General features: G+C 37.1%; 1 protein-coding gene across 1 annotated transcript in view; it reads left to right on the top strand.

The window, feature by feature from the left end:
- LOC114031711 (GREB1-like protein) overlaps positions 1-27486 on the top strand; it is a 148257-nt gene that overhangs the window by 1322 nt on the left and 119449 nt on the right. Inside the window, exons 2-3 of the mRNA XM_027846868.1 lie at positions 22278-22437; positions 22660-22857. Coding sequence (XP_027702669.1) covers positions 22281-22437; positions 22660-22857 — 355 coding nt within the window. The 5' untranslated portion in view covers positions 22278-22280. The remainder of the gene's footprint in view (positions 1-22277; positions 22438-22659; positions 22858-27486) is intronic.

The following is a 27486-nucleotide window of genomic DNA, read 5'->3' as shown; positions in this document are numbered from 1 at the left end:
GGGGGGGGGAGAGAGAGAAAGAGAGAGAGAGAGACAGAGAGAGAGAGAGAGAGAGAGAGAGAGAAAGAGAAACACCTATGAACTGGTGAATTTTGTTTCACCAGGTGCTAGGAGGAAGCAACAGTAGCCTTTTTGATATGGGAGGCAAATTCTGTGGCCCCTGAAGTTAGGCCACAACAATGGGAGAGGTCAAAGGACAGCTGAGTGGGGTCAGTGAGACACCATGGGGTGTATTTTGTTACTTAGTAAAAGGAGCAGCCTCCTAAAACCTTAAAGGATTCTGTTGAAAAATCTGTGTTGTGAAAAGGTTTTATGAGTCTCATGGCAAAAAGTACTGATTTATCTAAGGAATGCTTGCTTTTTGTCTGAATGAAAGGATAATCCTTACCAAATGTTGGCAACTTATTTATAAGCAATCAGTGTAGGTCTGAAAGGACAGTTAAGGTTGGAGTGTACTTTAGTTTCCAAAATGCTTATCATTTTAATGTTTCTGTAGCAGAGAATTCTCTGCTAGTGACATGCCATTTGTTCTTCAGACTCAAACCCAAATAAATTTTCAAGAAGAGGAAAGATAAAATGAATGAATGATGTAATAAGTTTTTGGCAAATGTTTCCCTTCACAGTAATTAAGTATACTTTCTAAAAGCAAAATATATGTACTTTTTAATTTTCTTAAGATAAAATTTCTTTAAAAACTAATTTTTAAGCTCTGTTTCTCCAGAACATTTTATTTCATTGTTAAAGAACTTAAAAGCACAAGAGCTTAGTACAATGTAAAAGGTATCTTTTAATTTATTTTGAATTTTCTGAACTGAACAAATTAATATAATATATAACTCTGGGCCTTCTGGAATAGGCACTTGATTTTTGTGTTTAATGTGATTAGTTGTGTTTAAGTTTAAAGAAAAAGGAGTAAATTGATGACTAAGTGTTGTTTGGTATCATTCCACAAAATTGAATTAAGTACAAGATACAGTATGCTTAGGGGTTTTAGGGATACAGGGATGAAGAAGGACACAGTCTCTGACTATTAGTAACTTACAGTCTTAAAGAGGGACGTTTGTACAAATAATTAATAAAAGTTTAAAAAATGATTAAATGCATAGAAGAGATTAGAGTGGGGGGAGAGAGAGAGAGAGGGAGAGATTGACAGATACAGAAAAGCAGAGGGAAAGAGCAGCCATAGGAGATGATGTGAATGTCTCCACATTTTTGGATTAGTAAGTAGGGAACCAATGTCAGAGTCAAGACCTTAGAGAGGATTTAAAAAAAAGAAAGACAGAAACAATAAAAATTTCATTCTTTATAGAAGAGAAAAAAACCCTCTAGTGCTTGGAAGGACTTTATAACAACCCAGACCTTCCATGGCTCCAAGACCCAAAGATTGTGGATACTTTAGGAAAGAAAATGGTGCTAAGTAGATTTATATGAAAGTGGAATTGTTGTAAGAATGGTGGAAGTTTTGTTGTAAACTTTATAACATACAGTAGGGAGAATATGGATTAAATGAGTAGTAGAAAGCAATTTCTTGATGGATAAATTAATTGTGGAGGTGATTTTCTACATTGCAAAATAGTAAGCATAGTTTCTAAAAGCAATAGATATATGTATGGAAATGATAATGTGCTCCATTTTAATTTTCGCAAGGTAAATAAATGCATCTTTCAAAAAATAATTTAGAATCATAAGTCTCTTGGCTAACAGTTGCTTGTCAAACTCAAGGATTTTTAAATAACATTAAAGTTGGGGCAAAATTGGCAAATAGCAACCTTAAATAAATCTTTAAGGGCCAAAAGATGGAAATACTGTGTGAGAAGATGGAAGGGAAAGATAAAGTTGGCAGGAATGACAGATCTAAATGGGAATGAGAGTGTCAGATGACACTTAAAATTTCAAGTTGATTTAGGACATATTCTCTTTTTGTAACTAGATTTTCTGCAGGATGTCATTTTTAAAAAGCAAAATGAATATTTAGATATATTTAAGTGTGTTCCTCTGTGGAAGACAGGAGGTATTTTACTCTAATAGGAAAATAGAAAATTATGCTACTTTTTTGAAAAAAAAAATTCTGATTCGCAACACTTTAAAACAGTAATTATAAAAAATTAACTTCTCTTTTAAAGATAATACACTACAGGAGGGATCTGTTTTTCCTTTAACTTCAGGCTTACAGGTTTTATTAATGACTCATACAAATGTATAAGGAAAAATGAAACCCAGTTCTAGATTTAGGGAATCAGTGAAACAAAAAATTATCTCCTCATTTAATTATAGTCATTAATTGTGTTAGTCTGGGTACTATGCTCAATTCACTTTGAAGACTTAGGAAATAATATAGAAAAGGAAGAAAAGAGAAGGGATGCAGATGAATATTTCAAATAGCTCCTTGTGCTGCTCCCAGAACAACTCAAAAGTTGCAAGTCTGAAAAATTGGAGAAAAGTAGCTTTTGAAATTCATTTCTAGTTTGAAGGGAGCTGGCTTTTGCCTCAGGCGTCTCATGCAAATTTCTCATGATTGTTATGATAAACACCTCAAGTTTTGGTTCTTTGTTGAAGTTGTATGGACAGCTCTATGTGTGGCAAGCATGATGAATGTTGTAAGCCACACTTTGGAAGCATTTCCTTGTATTTAATGTTTTCTGTTCTGGCTGATTAGCTTTGTTCTATGTTGAAAAATTGGTCTCTGGTGGCATGGTAGTGGTCACACATTGCCTATTACTGTTCTGTATCTTTGATGTTGCCCAGGGATAGCCTCTGGTCATTACACTAGCTCCAGAGATTCTTGACAGAGACTTGTTTATTTTACTCAAGAATTCATGGTATTCAAGGAAGAAAGTTAAGACTTCCAGAAGTAACAAATAACTCTTTATTACATGGAAGAATAGTGGAATTTGGTGGGGGGGATAGAAATACAGAAAATATGTAAATAATTTTCATTGAAACATGAGAATGGCAGTTGCTTCTTAGCAGTTATTTCTAGTCAGAGTTCTTATATTTATATACACACAAATATGTATATGTGTGTGTGTGTTTTAAGAGCTAAGTTGCTACATATATTTACACAATTTAAACTTATAGTTTTGGCTAAGAAGTTGTCAGAACAGAGATAGGACAACTTTTGCATTCTCCAGACTATTGAAAATGATCTTTGTGTCTTTGTAGGTGGCACAGTGAATAGAGTGCCTGACCTGGAGTTCAAGTCCAATCTCAGACACTTACTAGCTGTGTGACCCTGGGCAAGTCTCTTAACCCTGTTTGCCTCAGTTTCCTTATCTGTAAAATGATCTGGAGAAGGAAATGGCAAATCATTCTAGTATCTTTGCCAAGAAGACCCCAAATGGGGTCGCAAAGAGTCAGACATGACTAAAACAACTCAATAACAACAACATATTTAGAATATTTTGAGGAAGAATAGAGCATAAAAACAGAATAAATCACTTATTTTTAATGAATTTGGTGAAATGAATAGCCATGTGGTTTTTGGAAATATGCTTGAATAGACAGTACTGTCTATGAATAGTTTCTAATCTAAACCATTTGAATTTATAATTTTAATAAAATTTATTGTACAGAATGAAATGAGAAAACATTACTCTGTAATAGCAATAAAAATAATACATTTATATAGCACTTTAAAATTTGCAGAGCACTTTATTTTATAAATAAAGTATAAATAAAATAAATAACAATCCTATGAGATGGGTGTTGTATTATTAATACAGATGAAGGAACTGAGACTCAGAGAGATTAGATGGTTGTATCTCCATCCCAGCAGAATGTAAACTTTCTGAGAGCAGAAAGTTCTCTCTCTCTCTCTCTCTCTCTCTCTCTCTCTCTCTCTCTCTCTCTATCTCTCTGTCTCTCTTTTTTTGTGTCCCTGCTGCCTCGCTGTGGGCATGGCACATAGCAGATACCTAATAAAGGCTGAATGAATGAATGAATGTCTTAAGTAAGTATCAGAGCAGGGATAAAGCCCAGGTCCTCTTAATAGCTAATATTTATTTAGTCCTTAAAGGTTTACAAAGCACTTTGCATACCTAATCTTGTTTTATCTTCACAACATGCTGCTATTTTACAAATGAAAAAATGAAGACTCAAAGATAAAACTGACTTGTTCAAAGTCACACAGCCAGTATTTAAGTGACTGAGGCGGAACTAAAACCTAGATCTTCCAAGTTAAAATTCATTGTTCCTTTCACTGTTAAACATGTCTTTTATGAGAATCATTTTGTTGTTGTTCAGATGTTTCAGTTGTGTCCAACTCTTCATGAATTCATTTGGGTCTTCTTGGCAAAGGACCTAGAGTGGTTTGCCATTTCCTTCTATATCTTATTTTACAGATGAGGAAACTGAAGCAAACAGGGTTAAGTGACTTGCCCAGGATCACACAGCTAAGAAGTTTCTAAAGCCTGATTTGAACTCAGGAAGATGAATCTTCCTGACTCTAAGCCCAGCACTCTATCTGCCTAGCCTCCTAACTGCCCCGTAGAGTATTACAACTGGGAATAGAGTGGCACAGTGGAAGGGGGAGCTGATTTTGGTTGGAGTCAGAGGACCTGGATTCAAATTCAGGCTCTGGTTCTTAGTTTCTGTGTAACTTTGGACAAGTCACTTAACCAATATAGGCCTCAGTTTCCTCAATTTTTTTTTTAAATGGAGGGTTCTAAGGTCCCTTCTGGCTCCAGATCTATAATCTTATTAATTGGAATCAGCGATTTTATACACGCACTTTTGCACGTAACCTGCATTAGTTTTCTATTTTGGAATAAGCTCCTTTGAGGCAGGGGACTGTGTTTTAGCTTTTTATACAGTTCCTGGCACATAAAATCATAGACTCATGGGATGTTACTGCTGAAAAGGATATGCCGATTAATAAACAACTAGAAGTCTGAATCTTACATGTTCTGTTCAATTTGAGAATCTCTCACAGTTATCTCTGTGTGTGAGGTGATGGTGTGATTGATTCCAAGGCAGAGACAAAGATAAATAGACATAGGCATGTGCCTTCAAGGAGTTTATAATCTAGTAAGGAAGGTAAGACGTATAAAACTGAATGCAGTAGAAATTAGAAAACACTACGTGCATAGGAAAAATACAGAGAGTTTTATGAGTATTTAAGAGAGGGGGAGATTATTTCAGACTTAGGATGGCGGGGGATACGGTGAAAGCGATGTTTAAGAGATGGTATTTAAATTGGGCCTGAAAGAATGGATGAGATTTCAGTAGGCAGGGTAGAAAAGGAAATAAATTCTGAGGTTAGGTTCATGTCCTTTGCATGAGCAAAGACAATGAAGTAGGATATTTCAAGATGAGTTTAGTTTTAATATGAAGCTCATAAGGAACAGAATGAGAAAAAGTGGGTCAGAGACAGATTGTGAAGGACTGAAAGTCTTGACTTCATAGCCTATGAAAAGCTATGAATGGTTATGAACGGGAAGTGGCACCAATCAGAGCTATGCTTTAGAAAAATTTGGTAGGAGTACAGTAGTATAAATTAGCCAGAAGGAGACCAGTTAAAAATAATTGTCTTTGTTAGGTAAGGACATTTTCTGATTAAATCAATGAATCAAAACCAAGTGCAAACAAGGCCTACATACTTCCTTGAATCAATCAAAACCATTGTGTGAGGGACTTGGTCATGCCCTAAGGAATTTGTCTAAAAGAAAGGAGCAATCTCAGAACTAGAGATAGCTTCTAAGGGTCAGGAAGCTGAGAGATTGGAGCACGTGTGTGAGGTGGGACTGAACTGTGGCAGAGAGAGTAGATTCAGAGAAATCTCATCTGTTCTACAGGAATGTCAGAGTACAAGATGGAAATCCCAAGGAAAGTTTGGCTGTTATCCCAAGCTCCTCTCCCAGTACAGTACATGTCTATCCACAGTCAGGTCAAGTCAGTAAGCATTTATTAAGCACCTACTATGTGCCAGGCACTGTGCTAAGTGCAAATAAAGGCAAAAAATAGTCCTTGTTCTCAAATAACTCATACTGTAATAGGGACTATGATATGCACACAACTATGTGAAAAAAATATCTATATAATACATTAGATAGTCAGAAAATGTGTGGGAATTAGTGCCTTTAATAGGGAGAATTGGGAAAGGCTTCTTGTAGAAGATTGGATTTTAGCTAACGCTTGAAAGAAGATAGGAAAGTCAGGATATGGAAATGAGGAGAGAGAGAGAATTCCAGAGATGGGGAACAGCTAGTACAAATTCCCAGAGTCTGGAGATATGGAGCATCTTGTGTGAGGAACAGCAGGGAGATCAGTAACACTGGATTGAAGAGTATGTGCTAGGGCATATAACAAGACTGGAAAGGTAAGGAAAGGTTATGAAGGACTTTAAAAGACAAACAGGTATATTTGATCCTGGAAATACTAAGGAGATATAGGAGTTTTTGAGTGGGCTGAGGGTAGAGATGATGTCAGACGTGCACTTTAGGAAGATAAATTCAATAGCTGAGTGGAAGATGGATTGGAGTTGGGGAAAGACTTGAGGCAAGGAGACCAACCCCAGGGCTGTAGAGGTAGTCTAGGAGGGAAGAGATGAGAGGGGAGGCTAGAGATCAGGAAAAAGTTTAAGGCTGAGTAAGTAGATCTGAGAATCATCCCATAGAGGTGATAATTGAATCCATGGGAGCTAATGAGATCACCCAGAAAAATAGTATAGAGGGAGAAGAGATGAGAAACGAGGACAGAGTCTTGGGGGGGAGGGATACCCACAGTTCATAGGCATAAACTGGATGAAGACCCAGCAAAATAAATTCGGGAAGAGTGGCCAATCAAAAGGAAGACAAGAGGGCAGCTAGGTGGCACAGTGGATAGAGCACCAGCCCTGAAATCAGGAGGACCTGAGTTCAAATGTGAACTCAGACCAAACACTTATCACTAACTAGCTCTGTGACCCTGGGCAAGTCACTTAACCCCAATTGCCTTAAAAAAAAAAAAAAGACAGCCAAGAGATAGCAGTGTCTTGGAAATCTAGAGAGAAGAGAGTATCAAGGTGAAGAGAAAGAAGGTGAGCACTAGTGTCAGAGGCTGTAACAGAGGTCAAGAAGTATAAAGATTGCAAAAAGGCCATTACATTTAATCTGCTGTTTTATTGCCCAAACAAAACATAATTTTTCCTCAGCCACTAAGAGGATACATACATACATACGAATATACATACACAGTATATGTTTATATTGTATATGTTGATACATAATATATGTATGTTTATACATATGTTTATTCACAATATGTTTATATGTATATTTATGTTTATGTGCATATGTTTATACATAATAGTATGTATATGTTTATACACAATGCATATGTGTGACTGTGGGTGTATATAAAGTTAGGCAGAGAAGCCAACATGCATATATGTGTGTAAATTATTTTAACAGTGTTACAGATATATTTACATTATCTCTTTTAGAGGTTTGTTGTAAAGAAAGGACTTTATAAATTGTGAAGTGCTATCTCAATAAACTGTCATCATCATTTTAGTTTAGGTGAAAGGCTAATTCCTTAGTACTTCTGTCTTATGGTGAAGGTGCTTCCTCCAAGGGTACTGCACCTCAAAGAGTGAAGATTTGATAATTTTTCCATGACCTGTTATAAATCCTCCATAGAAATCTACCTAAGGTAGATACCTGGAAGTCTTCCTCTGGATATTTTGATATTTTATGGGTTATCAGGTCAAACCTCAGTCTGTCTGTTATCCCTTGCTCTTGATACAAGACAAACCCAACTACTTTATTTTTCATACATTTATTTGATAGATAATGCCTTTATTTCACTTCTGAGTTACACCCATGATATGTCTTTCAGTTCTTTAAGTCACTTGCAGTTTTTCTTCTTAGATTTTAGTGTTTCGTGATTGACATCTGTACAGCATCACTGGGGAAATATTATAGTCTCTTAAGAATTAATTTGTATTGACATTTTAAAATTTTTATATCATCTACATTTCTCAATATATCATCCTCCCAGAGAGCACTCATTCTTTTAAAAAAAAAAAAATGAAAAAGAGGGAGAAAAAAACTGGCAGAACCAACCTGCATATTGAAAAAGTATCCGTATTCTATACCTATAGTCCTCCTCTTTCACTTCTGTAAAGAAGCAGGAAGAGGTTCTTTCTCATTTTTTTCTTTCCAGCCAAGCTTGGTCATTTATAATTTAAAAGAATTTCGTTTCAGTTTCTTGGCTATTGTTATTCTATCCATTTACATTGTTGTGCTGATTGTGTGTATTGTTTTCCTGCTATTGCTTACTTTGATTTTTTTTCATTTATTTTCTCATGCTTCTCTGTATTGATCATATTGTTTCCTATAGAGCAGTAATATTACATTGCATTGGTATACCACAACTGTTTAGCCATTCTCCTGTTGATGGCTGTTACTTTGTTTCCAAGTCTTTGCTGCTACTAAAGGTGCTACTATAAATACTTTGCTGTAATGGGACCTTTGTTTTTGACATTGACCTTCTTGGGGTATATGCCTAGCAGTGGAATCTTTAGGTCAGTGAATATGGACATTTTTAGTCACTTTCTTTGCATAATTCCAAATTGCTTTCCAGAATGGCTGGAACAGTTTACAGTTCTATCCTCTGTGCATTAGTTTGAGGCCCGGAAAGGTTAAGTGATTTGCCCTATATCACAGGTAGCTAAGTAGCAGAGCTAGGCATTTATTTCTGATCCTCTGACCCCAAGTCTCGTACTCCTTGTAGTATCACTTGTTGCTCTTAGTTGTCAAATACAAAGACCAGTTTGGAGCTTCACAGGGAGGTCAGGGTAGATAGAGATTTCCTAGTCAAATGTGTAGAGGTGATAGTTAAAATTGAAACACAAGATTTGGGTGTCAAAAGGACCTAAGCAGAATCCATTTCATCTAATACATACCTCAAAAAGAATTTTCATTGTAACATACTCAGCAAGTGATCACTGGAAGACTTCCAGTGAAGTAGAACCCATTACCTGCAGAGACAGCCCATTCCATTTTGGGGTGACTCTAGTTTTTATGAAGTTTTTCCTATATCCAGGGTGCATTTGTGTCTGTAATTCTACCTTCTGCTCCTGGTTCTGCCCTCTGGGGCCAAACAGAAAAGGTATTCTCAAGAAGTTTGGCAATAAAATACAGGAGGGAGATAGAAAGGCAACTACAAGGCATATGGCAGGGATCTAGGGAATCGCTTTGTTTTTTATGTAGGGGAGACCTGAGCGTATTTGTAGACAGTGGGAAGGAAGCAATGGAGATTGAGAAATCAAAGATACATGAGAGCAAGGAGATAATTTATGGAGTCAGGTCCTAGAGGAGGATGGAGACATTAGGGCAGTGGGTGGGGGAGGGGTCGCACAACTAGAGAGGTTAGCTTTGGCATCGAGGAAGGTTTGGGAAGAAATGCCCTAGACAGGAAGGAAGACAGTATTCAAAGGGAAATGCCAGACCACTCTCCTTGAGATTTTCCTTATTTTCTGAGTTGAAACAACAGAATTCTTCATGTGATAGCCTCTTTCGCCATCTCTCTATCCACTCCACTATAGTCCTTGCCTAGTCTCTGAAAATATAACTTTAAAGGCTCATTTCAAACAATGCAGCTTCCAGGCATGCGTTAATCACATAGAATTCCATTGTAGATAAAATTAGAAATATGCTGTAGTACAGTCTGTAGAGTATCCACACTTCATAACATTTGTTTCTTTCACAAGTTCTGTGTGTGTGTATACACATGCACAAATATATCTGCTGTCTTGGTTTTTTAAAAATTATCTTTATATAGCTCGTGTGTGTGTGTGTGTGTGTGTGTGTGTGTGTTTATAGGTTAATTCTTAATTATTTGATGCATTTTGTTGTTATAAGTGGTGTTTTCCTTTCTGTCAATTTTCTTGATTTTTATGAGGGGTATATAAAAAGACAGTTGCTCTTTGTGAGTTTATCCTATCTCTCTCTATTTTATTTAATCCTTTTATTAGCTCAATTAAAAGTTTTTGTTCAGTCTCTTGGTTTTTCTAGCTAAATCCTGTCATCTACGAATTTTAACCTCTTAATTGTTGTTTATTATTTGTTCCATATTGAGCTGTGTAGAACTTTAAAATTATGTTAGATTATCAATCAATGAGCATTTATTTTTTTAAAATCTAAAAAAAACTTGCCCAGGGTCACACAACTAGTAAGCATCAAGTGTTTGGTCTGAGGCCGGATTTGAACTCAGGTCCTCCTGACTTCAGAGCCAGTGCCCTATCCACTATGCCACCTAGGTGCCCCAATGAGCTTTTATTAATACCTACTTTGTGCTAGGCTCTATAGTAAATGCTGAAGATACAGACTTTCCTTTTCATAAATTTACATTCTATAAGCTCAGGTTGTCTGATTATGTCCCTCCACTGCTCCATAAACTTCAGTGGCTTCAGAATTGAACTCTTTAACTTTACCCCAAACCCTTCCCTCTTCCATGATGGGGAAAGTCATGTAGAAGGGATAACTGTGTATAGCTTGTTTGTACACAATTTACATTTTATCTCCCTAGTTAAACTGAGGTCTCTGAGGGTAGAGAAATGTGTTTTTCTTTTCTTTGTTATCTTCAGGGCTTAGCACAGTGCCTCACATATAGTAGGCTTACTTATACTTACTATTTAGACTTAATAAATATTTATTATGAGTATAATTAAAAGTGATGACAGTAGAAAATCCTTCATCACCTCTTTTTTTTTAAAAAATAGGAATGCTCATTTTTTTCCATTGATTTAATATTTTCCCTGAGTGTCTAGTAGATACTTTTTGTCACATTGAGGAAATAGCCTTCAGTTTCTGTACATCTGAATGGGTTAGGTTTTTGTTTTTTTTCAATGAGGCAAATATAAGTTTGATACTTAAACTGGTAGGGATAAATCTGAAAAAGAAAATTTAAGCCAGTATAATTAATGAATATTGATAAAGCATATTAAATAGTAACTAGGACAGCCCTCTATCTTAATTATTCATTTTGACCAAGGAGGATTCTTAACAGGAATGTAAAGATAATTCCATATTAGGAAAAAATTCAGATAAATCATATTCATAAAAATATTACTCCAATGTTTCACTCTATTAAGGAAGTGACCTTGAATTCTAGAAGGTTATACTAGCAAAACACAATCTCTGGGAGGGTTTTAATCCAGTTCAGAAAGAGGTCTCAGAAATAGATTTTGTCTGGTCTTTGAAGGCCTGACTAGCTAAGTACCATGATGCTTAGCAACAGGAAATTGGCAGTTAGGGAGAAGAAATTTTAGCTAAACTCATAAATAAGAAAAATTATATTAAAATCTTATGGTTATAGTACTAGATTCAGAAAAGACCTGATTAAAAATAGAATCTCTTAGTATACTGCCTTTCTTCATATTTTCTATTGCAATTATGTCATTCAGCTATTTAACTAGTATAGTATTATAATTTTTTAAAAATAGTGTCTGTGCATGATACCATGCCTGACACATACTAGGCATTTAATAAATTCTGGTTGGATGAGTGAATAATTATCCAATGATCCAATTCAATAAACATTTATGGAAACATCTACTATGTCCAAGGCACTGTGCTAGCTTCTGGGAATACAAAGATAAAAATGAAATAGTCCCTTTCTGCAAAGAGCTTACATTATTGACATTTTCATTGATAGTTGACATTTTCAGTTCTTTGTATTCTTTATGATTCTGTGAAGTTTCATCCCTCAAATTTTTTAAAATCTGCATTTAGTTTCTTCTCCAGTTCTTCCTGGGATTTTTTTTAGCTGTTTGCGTCTTCTCCTAAACCCTCTCATGACTTTTTTCCCCTCTGATTTTAGTTCTTCCCTTATTTAGTATGTCTGTAACTTTCAGTAACTTTCATGAGATTTTTTAGGTTGTTTTTGAAGCTACTTCTAATATTGTTTCAGTGTGCCTTTTTTCTTTAGCTTTTCATAGGATCATCAGTTTGGACTTGGAAAGAGGCAGTGTAGTCCAGCCTCCTAATTTTAGAGATGAGATCATTTCTGTTTTTCCATAATGTGTTCGTTGTGTTTTTTCATAATCTTTTTTTTTGCTTCTGTTGTATTGATGCTCTTTAGCTTCTTATTGTTTTCTTGGTGAGTTCTTTTCTTGTGGGAATTTTTGGCAGTTTTTTTTCCTTTTATTATTTTTAGGGGAATCATCGGAAGTCAGGCCTGTGATCTCTTTGTTATCCTCTTAGAAATCTATAGTTCACATTTATATGGTATTTTATAGTTCCAAAGGCATTTTTCTTACATTATCTAACCAGAGCTTCATACTTACCTCATGAATCAAGCAGTATATGTATTATTACCCTTTTTAACAGGGAGGAAACTGAGGCTCAGAAAGGCTAAGTTAAGTCCAATGTCATCTGGCTAAGAAATGGCAGAGCCAGGACTTAAATCTAGCCTCATAACTCTGAGTCCAGTCCAATCTTTTAATGAGGCTTTCCTTGACTTGTTCCTAGGCAGGTTTGCTAAGGTCCTTCCAGTTCCCAGAATCCCAGGCTTGGGATCAAGGAAACAAAATCCATTTGATCTTTGCCTTTGCATAATAAGCCAGTCAGTGAGCCATCAAGTGTTATTGAGCTCTAATTACTTCCCAACACCATCTATATAGTTTCCTTTACATTAAATTTGCTTTTAAAAATCCTCCATCCCTCACCAACCTTTTGAAAAGAGTAATTCTGAAATAGGCAGCTCTGGTATGGTGGTTAGAGAACCTGGAAAAGAGGGTAGAGGAGGAAGAGAAGGAAAAGGCAATTTCAGTTTACATAAGGAAGAGAGATCCATTTGTTATTATATCATTAAAGCTGTCAATTAAAAAGAAAAAAAAGTTCTTGTCAGAAAAGAAAAAACTTTATTTTAAAATGGGAAAAGGAAACTATAACCAAAGTAACTATGTATTTAAGGAGAATTATACAAGTATCACTAACACGTAGTAAAGATGATTTGAAAGGATCTCTTTTTTTAAAGACTTGACACCTAATGGATTAAGTCCACATGAAATGGAAAGGGGAATCACATTCTCAGCCAGCTGTGATACAAATGGATCTAATGCCCTTAGAGACACAAGGCTCGTGCTGGTCCTGCCACTGTCATTCCCTCTGGTACCCTAGTGTGCGTTCAGATTTTTTCCTTTTAAGCAAGTCATCCTTGGTTCATTGTTTCCATTTATTTAAGTATTTAGAGTGCGATTTTTTTTGGTAGTCTAGTTTCATGCCTATCTAGCTTCATGCCTATTAGCCACCTGTCCTGAGCTAGAGCTTTCTATTTTCCTCCTTGTCCTACAGCTGCGGTATATTGACAAGGACAAAGCAATTACAAAAACTCTCTGCCACCAAAAGTCTTTGTTGAAATAATTCAGTATTATTCTTAAATGTACTTGTGTTTACCTGATGGGTCTATTGTATTTTGTTTTTGTAGACACTATTTGTACTTTGTGTTGGAAAGAACAATTTCAAGTACCTGGTTAACGTGGGAGGCTTATATCGTAAGTGTGTGAAGAAAGAGGTCTCCTGTCTCCTCTTTCCCTCTCCCTTTGTCCTCTTCCTTAATTAAGTGGATGTAGCTGCTGAAATGGAAAGGACAAGCATTATAGCAGAGTATAACTTGGTGTGAGTCCAAAATCCTTAAAATAAAAATATGGATAGGCTTCCTCATCTGATATTTTTGGTGGGAAAACTCTTGGTTTTTAGACTAGGAGAAAATCATTGAGGTTGTTTGAGTTTGCCTTGCATATAGGAGACACATAATAAATACGTTGTGAATGAATTAAGTCTTCATGTCTACATATGTATACTTAGAGAAATAATGATTCACAGCATAGACAGCTTCATGTATGAATATAAATATTACCATTCAGAATATTATTCTTATTTCTATCTACTGTGTAGATGAAAACATTACAGTTCTACACATTTACAACCTTAGGTACAGGTAGGAACTCTACAGGGCAGCTAGGTGGTGCAGTGGATAGAGTTCCAGGCCTGGAGTCAAAGACCTGAGCTCAAATACAGCCTGAGACACTTACTAGCTGTGTGGACAAGTTACTAAACCCTGTATGCCTCAGTTCCCCATCTGTAAAATGAGCTGTAGAAGGAAATGGCAAAGCACTTCAGTATCTTTGCCACTATAACCTGGAATGGGATCACATAGAGTTGGACACAAATGAAACGACTGCACAACAATACAAACACTACAGGCTGAAATATGACCTGTTCCTATGCTTTTTCCCTTAACCACCCCAAAAGAAAGACTAATACTGAGAAAAGTTGATAGAAGCTTTGGCAAGTGGTAGAGGTCTGCTTTAATTTTCTCCAATGTCCTTTATCGCCAAAAAGGGTAAAGGATTCACAGAGCATGTAATGGTTGTTTGGACTTTATTTGACTTACTGAGGTGACAGGCATGTCTTATAAGTACTGTGTTTGGATCCACTAATTATCTGGGTGCACATAACATTTCATGTGGTGAGATGCCCCCTCTGTTTTAGTAGCATCTTTATTAACTGAAAACATTTATTGGAAACCTGTAAGTATCTGATGCTATACAAAGGAAATAAAAATAGACATGCCCCCTGCCCTTAATAGTTCCCTATATAAAACAGACTGCAAAGGAAACTCAATCATAGGGACTCATAAACTGCCCCCAACATTGGACAGGACTGTTTATGCAATGGACTTTACAGATATTTTTGTCTTATTATATTTTGTTTTTGCTGCCTCAAATATTTTTCTCATCTGTTAGCATCCTCATCTTGTTGGAGTTGACTTTCAGCCAGATACTGATTCCAGCTCATGGAAATATAATGCTGAGAGGCACTTAGTCCTTGACTTGTTTTGAGAATGAAGGCAAAAGAGCTCAATTGCTGTAGGCTTGCCTACATTACCAGTCTCGTAGAATGCTATTGGGTGGAATTTTAAGAACTCCCTCATGAAAGCATACTGCATTAAATGAACATTTATTTAATAAGGTTCATCTGCGTGAACTAGCATGAACTAGCTAAGTCAGTCCTTTGCTAATAGCCAGTTTGGTGATCGTTCTGTGCTTGGGGCTAGTTTTATGATTCTTTACTTTGTCTGAGAAGGTAGGAGACAAACAGGTCTTTACGACATTTCATGTCTTCATATTAATAGTTAGCGTTTATGTAATGCTTTAAAGTTTCCAAGGCACTTTGTATGCTTTCATTTGAGCCTCACAATAACCTGGGAAAGTAGGGGCTTGTGATATCCCCATTTTACAGATGAGAAAACTGAAAAATAGGGAGAATAAGTGATTTACCCAGGGTCTTTCCCACAGCTAGTAACTGAGGCAGGATTTGAAATCAGGTTTTCTTGAATATCTTTATTGATCCGCAGTCTTCTTGATTAATGAGCTGTTAACTATCTCTTTACTTGAGAACTAATGGACTCATAAAAGTAGGGGGAGCAGGATAATTCAAAGAATACTGTCAGCTACCTCCCAGACTCTTCAACATTTCTGTGGAATGGCAAGCTCCCCTGGTATTTCCTATAGAAGTTTACTGGGAAGAATTCTCTCAAAAGAAAGTTTATTGACTGAATGATTGACCATTATTCTTATTATGATAATGATTATTGCCAGCCTTACGATTTTATAGTGGTAGGCAACACCCACTGAGGATATTCTTCTGCCAATGTTGGTCAGCTGGTCAGTTGGTCACATACAATGTGCTCAGCAATTTTTGACAAGAGAGTTGCCTGGGGGATTTAGAGATGAGGTGACTTTCTTAGGGTCACACAGCTATTATGTGTCAGCACTTGAAACTAGGGCTCTCCATCCCTAATGCCAAGTCTATTCTCGCTTGATTGTTATTACTGTTGTTACAACTGAAGGTTTTTTCAGGATTCATACACAGTCTTATAAGCACCACAGGGATGCCTGCAACATTGTCCGTCCAAGTGCTATGTAAGTGCCTACTGCACTTTTTGCTAGCAAGACATTTGATAGATTGGGCCAAGAAGAATTGGGGAAGAAATTAGTCCTTTCTCTTTGAAGTTGTAGGTGGATCCTTTGTCTTCTCAATTTACCTAGTCACTTTTCCACTCTGTGTTTCCTAATGCCTAGTTCACCATGCTCTCCTGCTTCTGTTCTGTCCCACGTGTCAGTGTTAGTGTTACTATTCAGTTTTCTGTTTCAAAGTATTATAATTCATGACATAATTTATGTAGTGGGGGGAGGGGGAGGAAGGAATATTTTACCATCAATATCTGTAGGATGTAGCACCAACCTGTAACATATTTGAAAAATGATAAAAATAGTTGTTTTCTGAGTCAAATATTATATGCAATTTTATGAGTTATAAGTGCTATCTGTGTAGAGAGGCAATGTGGCTGGCTTTAGAGTCAGAAATACCTGAGTTCAAGTTCTTCCTTTGATACATAACTCAGAGACCTTTCCCCTTAGGCAACTCTGTAGGGCTGTAAGCTCCAGAGAAGTTGTTCACTTATATCTGTGGGAGAAATTTTCCACACTGGGATCACTTTTCCTGATCAACTCCCAGGTCCAGTTCAAAAAAACTAAACTAATACTTAGATCATATAGATCTAGAGTGAGAAGGGACCTTAGAAATTATACAAGCCAATCAGTATATCAATCAATCAATCAACAAGCATTAATTGTCCTAATTAAGGACACTACTATATGCCATGGAAAAGGAAATGACAAACTACCTAGTATCTTTGCCAAGAAAATCCTGAATGGGATCATGAAGAGTTGGACATGACTAAAATATAACTGTACTGAGCTGTATGCCAGCCACTGTGCATAGGGGCTAGGATTAGTAAGACAAAAATAAAAGTTCCTGCCCTCAAGGAGCTTGTAGTCTACCTAAGCAGGATTTCTGCAAGATTCCTGATAAGGAGAAGGAATTTGCTGTTTCCTGAAGAAATTAAATCCATTTTGGACAGTTCTAATTGTTAACAAGTTTTTCTTAAGATCAAGCCAAAATTACTTGGAAACAAATGTGATAAATAATGTGACTGCTGCTGCTGCTGTGGTTGTTATTGTTTTAAGGGGGAAAAAAAAAGAGATGAGATTATAAGGTGAGACTGATTTTTTCGTGTTTGTTTGTGGTTGGATGTGATTTGTAAATTTGAAGGCAATTCCAGATGAATTTTCTCTCTCTTTCTGTCACTCTCCTCTTCCCCCTCCTCTTCTCTCCCCTCCTTCCCTCCCTCTCTCTATGTATACATACACATGTGTATATGTATATATGTATGTGCTTTTTTATGTGTATTCATTACCTGGCAGCCACGCAGAAATAAGTACAGTTAACTCCAAGGGACTGTTGAACCTCCAGGTACTCTTAGGAATAGGTTTTCTTGCTGTCTACCTTCTATATCACAGAAAAGGTGAAAACTCTTCCTAATGCCCAGTGTCAGAATACTGAAGACTGCATAGGTATACATAGGACCCAATGATGGACTCTTGTCTGTATTGTGAATATTAAAAGTCTTTTGGTGGCTTCCTTAATAAAACCAAGGTGCTTCAGTTTATTTTTCTTGTCTTTTGCATTTTGAAGACTCATAAACCTACATCCTGAGAGACTCATAAAATTGTCTTTAGAAGCAGAGTTGTTTCAGGACAGGTAATTGATGACAGAATCTGGCTTTATAGCAACAATTACAGACCCTAGTTGGAAGGAGGTGAATTATTTACTTATCTATGTGCATGTTGAATCCCTCTTCTCTATCCCATACTCCCCTCAAAATTCCTTGAGAGTACAAACTATTTCATTTATCTCTTTGTATGTTCAATGCCCAGGTCAGTGCTTAATATGTTTGTCAAATTGAATTGTATGGATGGGCTATAGAAATTAAAGGTGGCAATACAAATCTCTTCATTGCTAAATTTGTTGGCCTTTTCTCAGTCTTCATTCTTAACTTATCTGCAGCTTTTGACACTATTGACAACCTCCAACACTCTCTCCCCTCGTGGTTCCCCTAAAACTTAACCCTCTCCTGCTTTTCCTTCTTCCTCTCTTCTCAGTCTCCATTAATGGGTCATCATCAGTGCCCTGTCTATTAACCACCTATGTCTCCCAAAGCTCTGGCTGGGCTCTTTTCTCTCTCTCAGTAATGTCATGAACTTCTGATAGTTTAAAATCATGATTTTACAAATTCCTCCCAGATCTTTATAGCCAGATCTTATCTCTCCCCTGAGCAGCAGCTCTTCACACTGAATGCTTGTTGAATCAATGCCTTGTAGACATCTCAACCTCAACTGGGTGTAGGTCATCAATCAACAAACATTTCCTAAGGTCCTCCGTGCAAGCTGTTGAGAATACATATTCAAAAGTAAGGCAGTCCCTGTCCTCAAGTTGCTTACATTTCATTGGGGATATATAACATGTTCACAAATTACTAACTATTGGATTACATACAAAATAAATACAAAATGATGGGGGAGTGGAGAGGGTCCCTACAACTGTGGGGATCAAGAAAGGCTTACAGGTTGCTAGGAGGCAAAGTGGATAGAGAGGAGGACCTGAGTTCAAATGAAGCCTCAGACACTTGGCACCTATTTTGTGACCCTGGGCCAGTCACTTAACCCTGTTTGCCTCAGTTTCCTCATCTGTAAAATGAGCTGGAAAGGGAAATAGCAAAACTACTCAAGTATCTTTGCCCCTGGGGAGATCATAACGTCAGACACAACTAATCAACCCCCCCCCCAAAAAAAAATTGACCATGAGCTGAGTCATGATATCAACCAAGCTATTTAATGGAATCCTGGCTTTCAAGCACAGAATTCTGTGATGATAAGGAAATATCTAAGGGAGGAGACTAAGAGAGCAGGAAGTAGGGAATAAGCATACATATGGTATTATAGTGCCTACTCTGTGCTAGGTACCATGCTAAATACAACCCTACAAGGTAGGTGCTGTTATTATCTCCCTTTTATAATTGAGGAAACTGAGACAACCTGAAGTTAAGTGACTTGTCCAAAGTCACATAGCTAACAAGTGTCTGAGGTTAGATTTGAACTTAGGTCTTCCTGACTCCAGGTACTTCAGGGTGAAAGGGTGAGGGGGAGCCTTGAGGAAGGAAAGAGGTGGGGAGCTTGTGAGGAGTGACATAATCAATTAGGAATGTATAAAAAGATTGCCTGGTGGTGGTGAGGAAAAAATATTCTGACACTTAAAACCCAAGCATCAGAAAAATCATGATTATATGTGTACTACATAATTTGTGTCAATTTATCCTCTAAGCTCTTACTATCTTTGTCAAATGCAGTTTTAATGCAAAAAAAAATCCATATTCCAGTATTTCCCTTTGAGGTTCGGAATGATGAAATATTGTTGATTGATGAGTTATATCCAGAAAGAGCTCTCCCTCCTCTGGAAGCAAGACCAGTATAATCTACCCTTTTTACTCCACCATACTGCAAATACCAAATTGGAAAGGGCTAAGAAACTAGGGTACCATACAACATAATGTTTTCACACAATATAAACTTCTGTGGTTGTGCCCTAAATAGAGAAATAAACCTTGATTGATGGAGGAATATACTAACTTCTGTCAAGCTAAGACTTCAGGGTTTGTTTGTGTTTTTTCCATTAAGTTTTTAGATCCTAAGAAGTTATGGAAATCACTTTATTTCCCTTCCACTTAGGAAATCAGTAGAGCAGAGGTGGCAGAACACTAGCAGCACCAGATTAAAATATAATTGGGAAATATTTTTTTAAAATAAGTAAAAATACAGTTACTGACAGGGATCCTTATGTATGGTTTAGAGACCCTGATTTTTACTTGAGTTTGATACCACTGCTGTAGGGGACCTCTGTGCTACAGAGGCAGTAGCAGGAGTTAAGAAAGGCAGCACAGGGAGTAACAGAGACTTATTTGTGGATCCTGCAACGCTAAGAAACTCTTTAGAGTAGAAGTAGAGCTGAAATTGACCCCATACTTTCCCTTGAAATGGTTTCCAAACCTAATCAGCTATCCACAATCTTGAGGGAATAGGGATGTGGTCCCAGTGTGAACCTGAGGACTTCAGATTGATTGGTTGGGGAATCCTAATGTAAGGCATTTATCCTAGCTTGATTTTCAGACATAAAAAAACTTTAAAAGGTCACTTTGAATTAGGATTTGACCACAAAGGTACAAAGGCAAAGTCATTTAATACTCTGAAACCTTGTCATACATAAATTCAGTAATGTGAAATAAGATTCTGAATGGACTAGTGAAATAGAACAGTGCTAGCTGTAAAGTAAGTATTATTTCTACCATCTATACTTCCTGTGCTCCTAATCATGTGTGTCTGAGTGATGCTGAAAAATCTACTGGGCCAATTACAAATTTATGTTTGTCTAATATCAATGGGGCCCTCTCTTCAGGAAGGCAATCATTTTATTCTTTCAAATTGATTACCTACCTCATTCCCCCCAGATTTTACTCTATTCCATACCTTCTCTTCTTTCCTCAAGCCTCTCACATCATACCCATTCTTCTCACTCTCTCAGCTGAAAACCTCATCTTATACTTCGCTGAGAAAATATAGTTTCATTTGCTCTGTGCTCTTTTCTCCTCCACATTTCAAAACCCCTCTTCTATTAAAACCCCTTTACTCCGTTCTATGTTCCTGCTCTTTACTAAGATCTACTTAGTTTTCATGAATCTCTGTTCCCATTTCCTCCCAGTCTTTTCTAGCAGACTGCTGCCATAGGCATCCCTTTTCTCTACCTAATCTTCATTCACTACTGCTGCCTACCAACATACTCTATCCTTTAAAATAAAATTAAAAATCCAAAAACCCACTCATTAAACCTCACCAATCCCTCAAGCCTTTCTTAGTCCTCATCTTTCTTGACCTCTCTGTGGCATCTGACAAGAGTGCACCACCCACTTTACTTGGATATGTTCTCTCTTTTCTGGATTTTATTGACACTGCTGTCTGTTGTTTCACCTCTTACCTGTATGTCTTGGCTCCTTCCCTGTCTCTTTCTCTGGCTTCCAGGGTGCCAGGGCTTGTATTAAGTGGCTATAGATACAAATAACTGTCAAAGGTATCCATGGTTCAGGGACTTAGACAAAGCCTGTTTCCCAGCAAGAGACAGGGATGTTTGTGTGATATTCAATAATTGTGAAGTAATTACAATTGTAATCACTGTAATTCAGTAATTGTAAATTGTCTGTCAATGGTCATCTCATATTGCAATGCCCAGTATAACTACAGAGATGTCTGTCTTTCATGTCACCACCTTCGTCAATGAATTAGCTTTGGGTGCAGAAATTCCTAGTTATGGCTCTGTATGGCAGGCATGAGTATGCTATGGTGTATTTGCTAATGAAGAATCACATAAGAGAAGCAAGATTTATGACCAGAAATTGAAGGACTTGGTCGTGTAATGAGACTGAGAACTGATAGGTGGCTCCTATCTAGGGTTCTTGACCTAGTATCAAGGAATCTTGAGGAAGACCGCTACCACCACCACCACCACCATGTTGGGTCAGCTTCCTGCAGAGACTTACAGGGGAATAGCAACAAAAGTTGCACAGCTTGAGAAGGTATAGCAGGATGTCATATTCGGTTTTTCACTGTTGGAGAGATCATCTGCACTGAGGAGATTGTGGTTCCATTTAAGTATGCAAGTGTATATTATGAGCTAACACAACTCAGAATACAGTGCTAGTTGGAAAATGCATCTTTATGTCTGGGAGCTGCTTTCCAAAAAGTGACACAGATAGATTTTTGTAGCATTTGGTACTTCCAAAGATTTAGTTCATTTGATATAGTCTTCATGAACCATAAAGATAATCCATTCACAGAGCCAACAAATAAAAAAATCATTGGTGTTGTGTGCCTGAAAAGTTTGTAATCATTTATTGTGTTCTCCTTATAGTGAGGCTGTGTCAGTGATATGCGGACCAGCCAGCGCTTGTGAAAGCTGCCAAAATACCAGTGACTTCCCTTGTTACATAATATTTCCATGAAGCTGGGTAGGGGAGTGGAATAATCAGGCTGTTGTCATTTGTCCTTCATTAAGTGAGACCCTCTAAAGGTTCCATATGAAGAGGGCCTTCTTCTAGTAGTGTAAAGTTTGCCAAGGGCCAACAACCTGAAAGATTTGCCACAAACTATTAAAAAACAGTAACCCTGAATACAAGAATTAGTTATATAACCCTATGTATTTTGTCAATAAGGAATTGTAGGAGAGAATTTGTAGTGTGTATCAATAGAATTTACACATATAGTCACTCCTTAATGCATTCATTTTTATATACCCTTCCTTTATCTATTTATCTATCTATTTATCTGTTTTTATTTATTTTAGATCATGGGGAATTCATATGCAGGGCAACTGAAATCTGCCCGATTTGAAGAAGCCCTTCATAATTCAATAGAAGCATCCCTGAGATGTAGTAGTGTTGTACCAAGGCCAATTTTTTCTCAGCTCTATTTGGACCCTGACCAGCACCCCTTCTCTCCTGCAGGTAAGCTCCCCAAACTCAATACCAATATGGTGGTCTTCCTTGGTCTTAAAAGACTTAGGGGTTACAGTGTTGGAGGTTTCTGAATCAGTCACTTGAAATTGTCTCACTTTCCTGAGACATGTCTTCTAGAGGATTTTATTTTTTGCTGGTATTTTTTCCCTCAAGGCATTTTTTTCATCGAGTCCCAGTATGATGTTATCTACAGTTTGTTTGCTTACTCAGATGTCAAGCCCAAAGTGGAAGATCTGGATAAAGAACTGGTACACCGCTACACTCAAAATGGGAGTTTGGACTTTTCTAACAACCCAACTGTTAATGAAATGGAAGATGAAGATGAAGATGAAGAAATGTCAGATTCAAATAGCCCACCAATTCCCTATTCACAAAAGCCTGCCCCAGAAGGGTCTTGCACTACAGATGGTGAGTTTTATTTTCTTTCTCTTTTATTTGATTCTTCTATTAGATTATTAGTTTCTGATCATAATGGATATATGTTGGGAATTTATGGGAAATAAAGTGATTGGCTTGCATATAGATTTTTTAAAAATATACTGCTCAAAGAAATTGTAGCAACAGTAGCAATGATAATAGATCGTGTTTATATAGCATTTTATCGGGCAGCTAGGTGGCACAGTGGAGAGAGTACTGGGCTTGGAGTCAGAAAGACTCCTTTTTTTTTGTGAGTTCAAATCTAGCCTCAGACACTTACTAGCAGTGTGACCCTAGGCAAGTCACTTAACCCTGTTTGTCTCAGTCCTCAATCTGTAAAATGAGCTGGAAAAGGAAATGGCAAATCACTCCAATATCTCTGCTAAGAAAACCCCAGATGAGGTGACAGAGAGTCATACATGACTGAAGAACAACAGCATGTATCATTTTGAAGTTTATGAAACATCTGTTTCAGAATAATCCTGGGAAGGTTGGTAAGGCAGGTGATATTATCTTCCCTTTTACAGTTAGGAAAACTGAGACTCAAGGAGATTATGGATAGATAGTAGCAGAACCATTAACCCAGGTCTTATGAGTCTGTGCCCAGAACTTTTATACCAGAGTTTCAACCCCTGCCCTCCCTCCCAGCCACATGAGGCCACAGTACATCTGAGTGCTGCTGGATCCAGATTAAAATGTAATTGGAAGATATTTTAACAAAATAAGTAAAAATACAATAAGACAGAGATAACATTATATTTTAAAACTAAGTCAATATGCAGCACGTAGGGATCCCCATGTATAGATTAGTGGCTTCTGTTTCTATTTGAGTTTGCTACCACAGCTTTACACTATACATAGGAATTCTATTTTATTAGGAATGCCTTACCTGTCTTTGGCAGGTTGCCTCCCCCCAAAAAGTATACTAATGTAGCACCCTTCCAGGACTACTCAGGATCTCCAGAGAAGTGACCAACTACTCCAATCAGTCCTCAACTTTTGCTGGTATAACATTCCTAGAAAACAGTGCAAAAGTAAAAAAAAGTGAATTTTGATACATTGAACCTATGGGAAATGGAGGGTTAGGATCCCAACACCTCCAAAAACTGTAATCTTTCACTAGAGATTGCTGAAAATATACAGTTCCTTATAACAGAATATTAATTCTGATAATACATGTTTCCTAACTTAGTAACCACAAAATAACCCATAAAATACAGTACACAAAGTAAAATTGGTAACATGCAAAACATTTTTCTTGATAGTAATTTCCTAGGATTGTGTGACATTTTGTGCCAGTATTTCAATAAAAAATATTGATTTCAGACAATATTTGCTTTTTATAGCACGTGAAATCTATAATGCTGCAAGTATTTTCCTCCTTTTTGCGGATATAACAAATTGTCCATTCATTAACACTAAACTCATGGCCCACAGCTACTGATATTCTGGCACGAAGTTTATGTTATACCTTTATTTTCTCACTAAGCTGCTTGATTAACTTTACTCGATTGGGCTTAGAATCCAAAGGACTTGCCCCATGGTTTGAGAGCATAATTACCACACCAAACTTGAGTTTTAAAGGCAAACCATGAAAATATTCAAGGAATGCACAGGGAGCTCTTTACAGTGGTTGAGTGAACAAGACCAATGAAGCACCTAGCAGCTACAAGCTGTTCCACAGACTTGTGTACATTGAGTCTTTCATTCTTTTCTCTACTGCACATAGCCATGATTGTGCATGGTTGCCAATGCAAAAGTGAAAATGAAGTTACTAATAAAATCATAGGGACACTTGAAGTCATTGAAGTTAAGCTCAGGAATGTTGAGGATTGACTGTACCTCCATTTTGTTAGTCTGTATTCCTTAAACTGTAGCTGGTGAGCCCCTACCAGTGAATTTATGTTTATTAGCTAATCAGCATAGTTAACTCAAAGCAAGGGATTTACCAAGATGGCATGGTAAAGACAGTAGCTATAAAACATTTCTCTCATAAATTTTGGTTGCCCTATCACATAAAAATATACAACATTAGTAGGAAGAGTAGAAACAAATTTAGAGTACATTGTTAGTGAGGAATCATATGTAACCAAAGCACCTCAACTCTCCAATATTCAAGAGCCTAATGTCCTTTCTCTTCTCATGGTTTTCTGACTCTGCTCTCCCCTGGGCATAGCATCTTACTGAGCAGATCACTCAGCTGTCTTCCTGTATCTCTTCATCCACAGTTCAGCTCTTGACTGCTCGGGCTAATCCCCTCTTGAATCCATAGCCAGGCTTCTTCTGATCTATGAAGAAGCTTCCTAATTCAAATGCCACTTCTCAGTGTCTGTGGCAGGTGGCACATGGGAGAGTATGTCTTTGCCCTCTGCCTCAGGTTGCTCTTTCCAGATATGCTCTCTGTTAGATGTAATATCTCCTGCTAGGAAAGTGATTCTGCTGCAAGATACCTTACCTCAATGTCAGGAGTCGGGATGGAGGAGATTAAATTCCCACCATTCCTACCCTAGGAGATGCTGTATGTACACCTGTACAGTATGTACAGCACAATGTACAAAGCTGTTCCTTTCTTCCACTGACTTAAATTCTGAACCTTCCTGATCTTCTCCAGGGCTTGGAAGGCTTAGTTTTTTAAAGACCTTAAGGGATGTGGCCAAATTTCTCTTAACCAATAGCCAACTGCCCTTAAAATTTAAGCAGAAGATTCCTTCACACTTCTTAAAGGGATAATGGACTGGCTTTATACTTCACTATCATATTAATACCTGGTTACTTCTTATCTGCCCCATGTTTTCCATTATTACATCAATTTTCTGTTGGAGGAGGAGCAAACCTCCCCTTCCCCACTAAAATCATAGTGATATCAGATATTTTGCTTTTACCTTTTGCACATTATGTTTTCTTTTAAGTTAACTGGATGATCTCTTATAATAGTGGGAATGGAAATAATTAACTTTGTGAAGTAGGTTGAGTAAGTATTGTTATCATAATGTGGAAATAGCCAGGTGGTGCAGTGATACAATTCTGGAGACAGGAAGACCTGAGTTCAAATCCAGCCCTCAGACATTTATTAACTGTGACTTTGAAGTCACTTAATCTTTGTCTGCCTCAGTTTCCTCATCTGTAAAATGGAGATAGTAATCGTCTCAACTTTCCAGGATTGTTGTGAGGATAAAATGAGATAATGTTTTTAGGGATCTTCACAAACTTTAAAGTGATGTACAAATTCTAGTCATTATTCTACATATGGAGAAATTGATGCTAAATGTTGTAAAATTATTTGCCCAAGGTCACATGCTAAATAATGGTAGGATTAAGACTTGAACCTAGGACTTCTGACTCTGTCTAGAGCTTTTTTTCCATTATACCACAACTCCCTCCCGAATTTTAAAAATGTATTACTGTCCATCTATTCTCCTGCCAAACGTTTTGCCTTAATTCTAGCAGGAGTGAAAAGGTCTGCTGTAAAGTGCTTATATAGATCATGTATTTGTCTATACTTCAGGTCAGATTATATCTCCCTCCCAACCCCCCATCATTTAGTGTCATATATTTCAGCTGCCTATTATAACATGGCCTTGGACAAAGTGACTACAGTACAACCTCATGTATCAAATTAATTGGAATTAGCCATAGTTATTCAAGGAGTCTTAGAATCCTAGAGTTAGAAAGAACCTCATTGATTTTCTAGTCCATCTTATACTAAAGCATGAATCCCAACAACATGCTCGGGAAGTAATCATTGGTCTCTATATGAATGCCTGCAAAAATAGAGAAGTCACTACTTCATGGACCAGCTAGTTTCCTTTTCAGAAAGCTCAGATGGTAACTAAGTCCTTCCTTATACTAAGCACAAAATTGGATTCCTGTGGCTTCCCCCATTGGTCCTTGTTCTGTCCTTTGGAGTCACACTTTGATAAGAAAACAAAGCATGGATCAAAATGAAAATAGGGATATGTGAACATCTGGAAAAATATCTTTGGATCCTTCCTTGCAGAGCTTATGCTGCAAAACAGTTGGGATGAACTTTAATAAGGAAGGCCAGAAAAATTAGACCTGTATTATAATTAGAATTTTATCTGATTATCCTGTCCCTCCTTGTACACTTTGTCATGAAGAAATAAAATAGCCAGAAGACAGGTGGAAGATGGGACCTCGGTAATCCTCAAAGTAGATAATTAAATTATTAAATTTTATGTGTAATTAAAATCTGGCACTATTAAATGTGTATCAGTAACCCACAGTATATGGAGCTACTGTACTCTTAAATAGTCCTTCTCCTTTAGAAATGACTTTTTTCTTTTAGTCCTACTTCCAAGTATTAATGATTAGGCTTAGGATTATTGTTGATTAGTCAGAATTTCTTCAACACAGACTTTAGGAGGGAGTTGTGTTCCACACTAGTCAACATGGTCAGTAGTTAATTAATTATTATCTGTGTAGAACAGGCTACGAATCTTGATACATAGCCTTACCTTGAAGTTACCTAAGGAAACTGGAGGTAAGGGTAACAACAGTTACTTAACTGATAACGAAAGTGAGAAAGTGGGAGGCAAAATGTTTTCCTGAGGATAAAGTCAAGCACAGAATCCAAATTGAGAGCTACCTTAAACTCTGGTC

This window comes from Vombatus ursinus, unplaced genomic scaffold (genome assembly GCF_900497805.2).
Source record: "Vombatus ursinus unplaced genomic scaffold, bare-nosed wombat genome assembly UNPS02015255.1, whole genome shotgun sequence".
NCBI classification, from domain to species: domain Eukaryota; kingdom Metazoa; phylum Chordata; class Mammalia; order Diprotodontia; family Vombatidae; genus Vombatus; species Vombatus ursinus.
The sequence above is the reverse complement of the archived record's forward strand: the minus strand, read 5'-3'. Positions and strand labels throughout refer to the sequence as shown.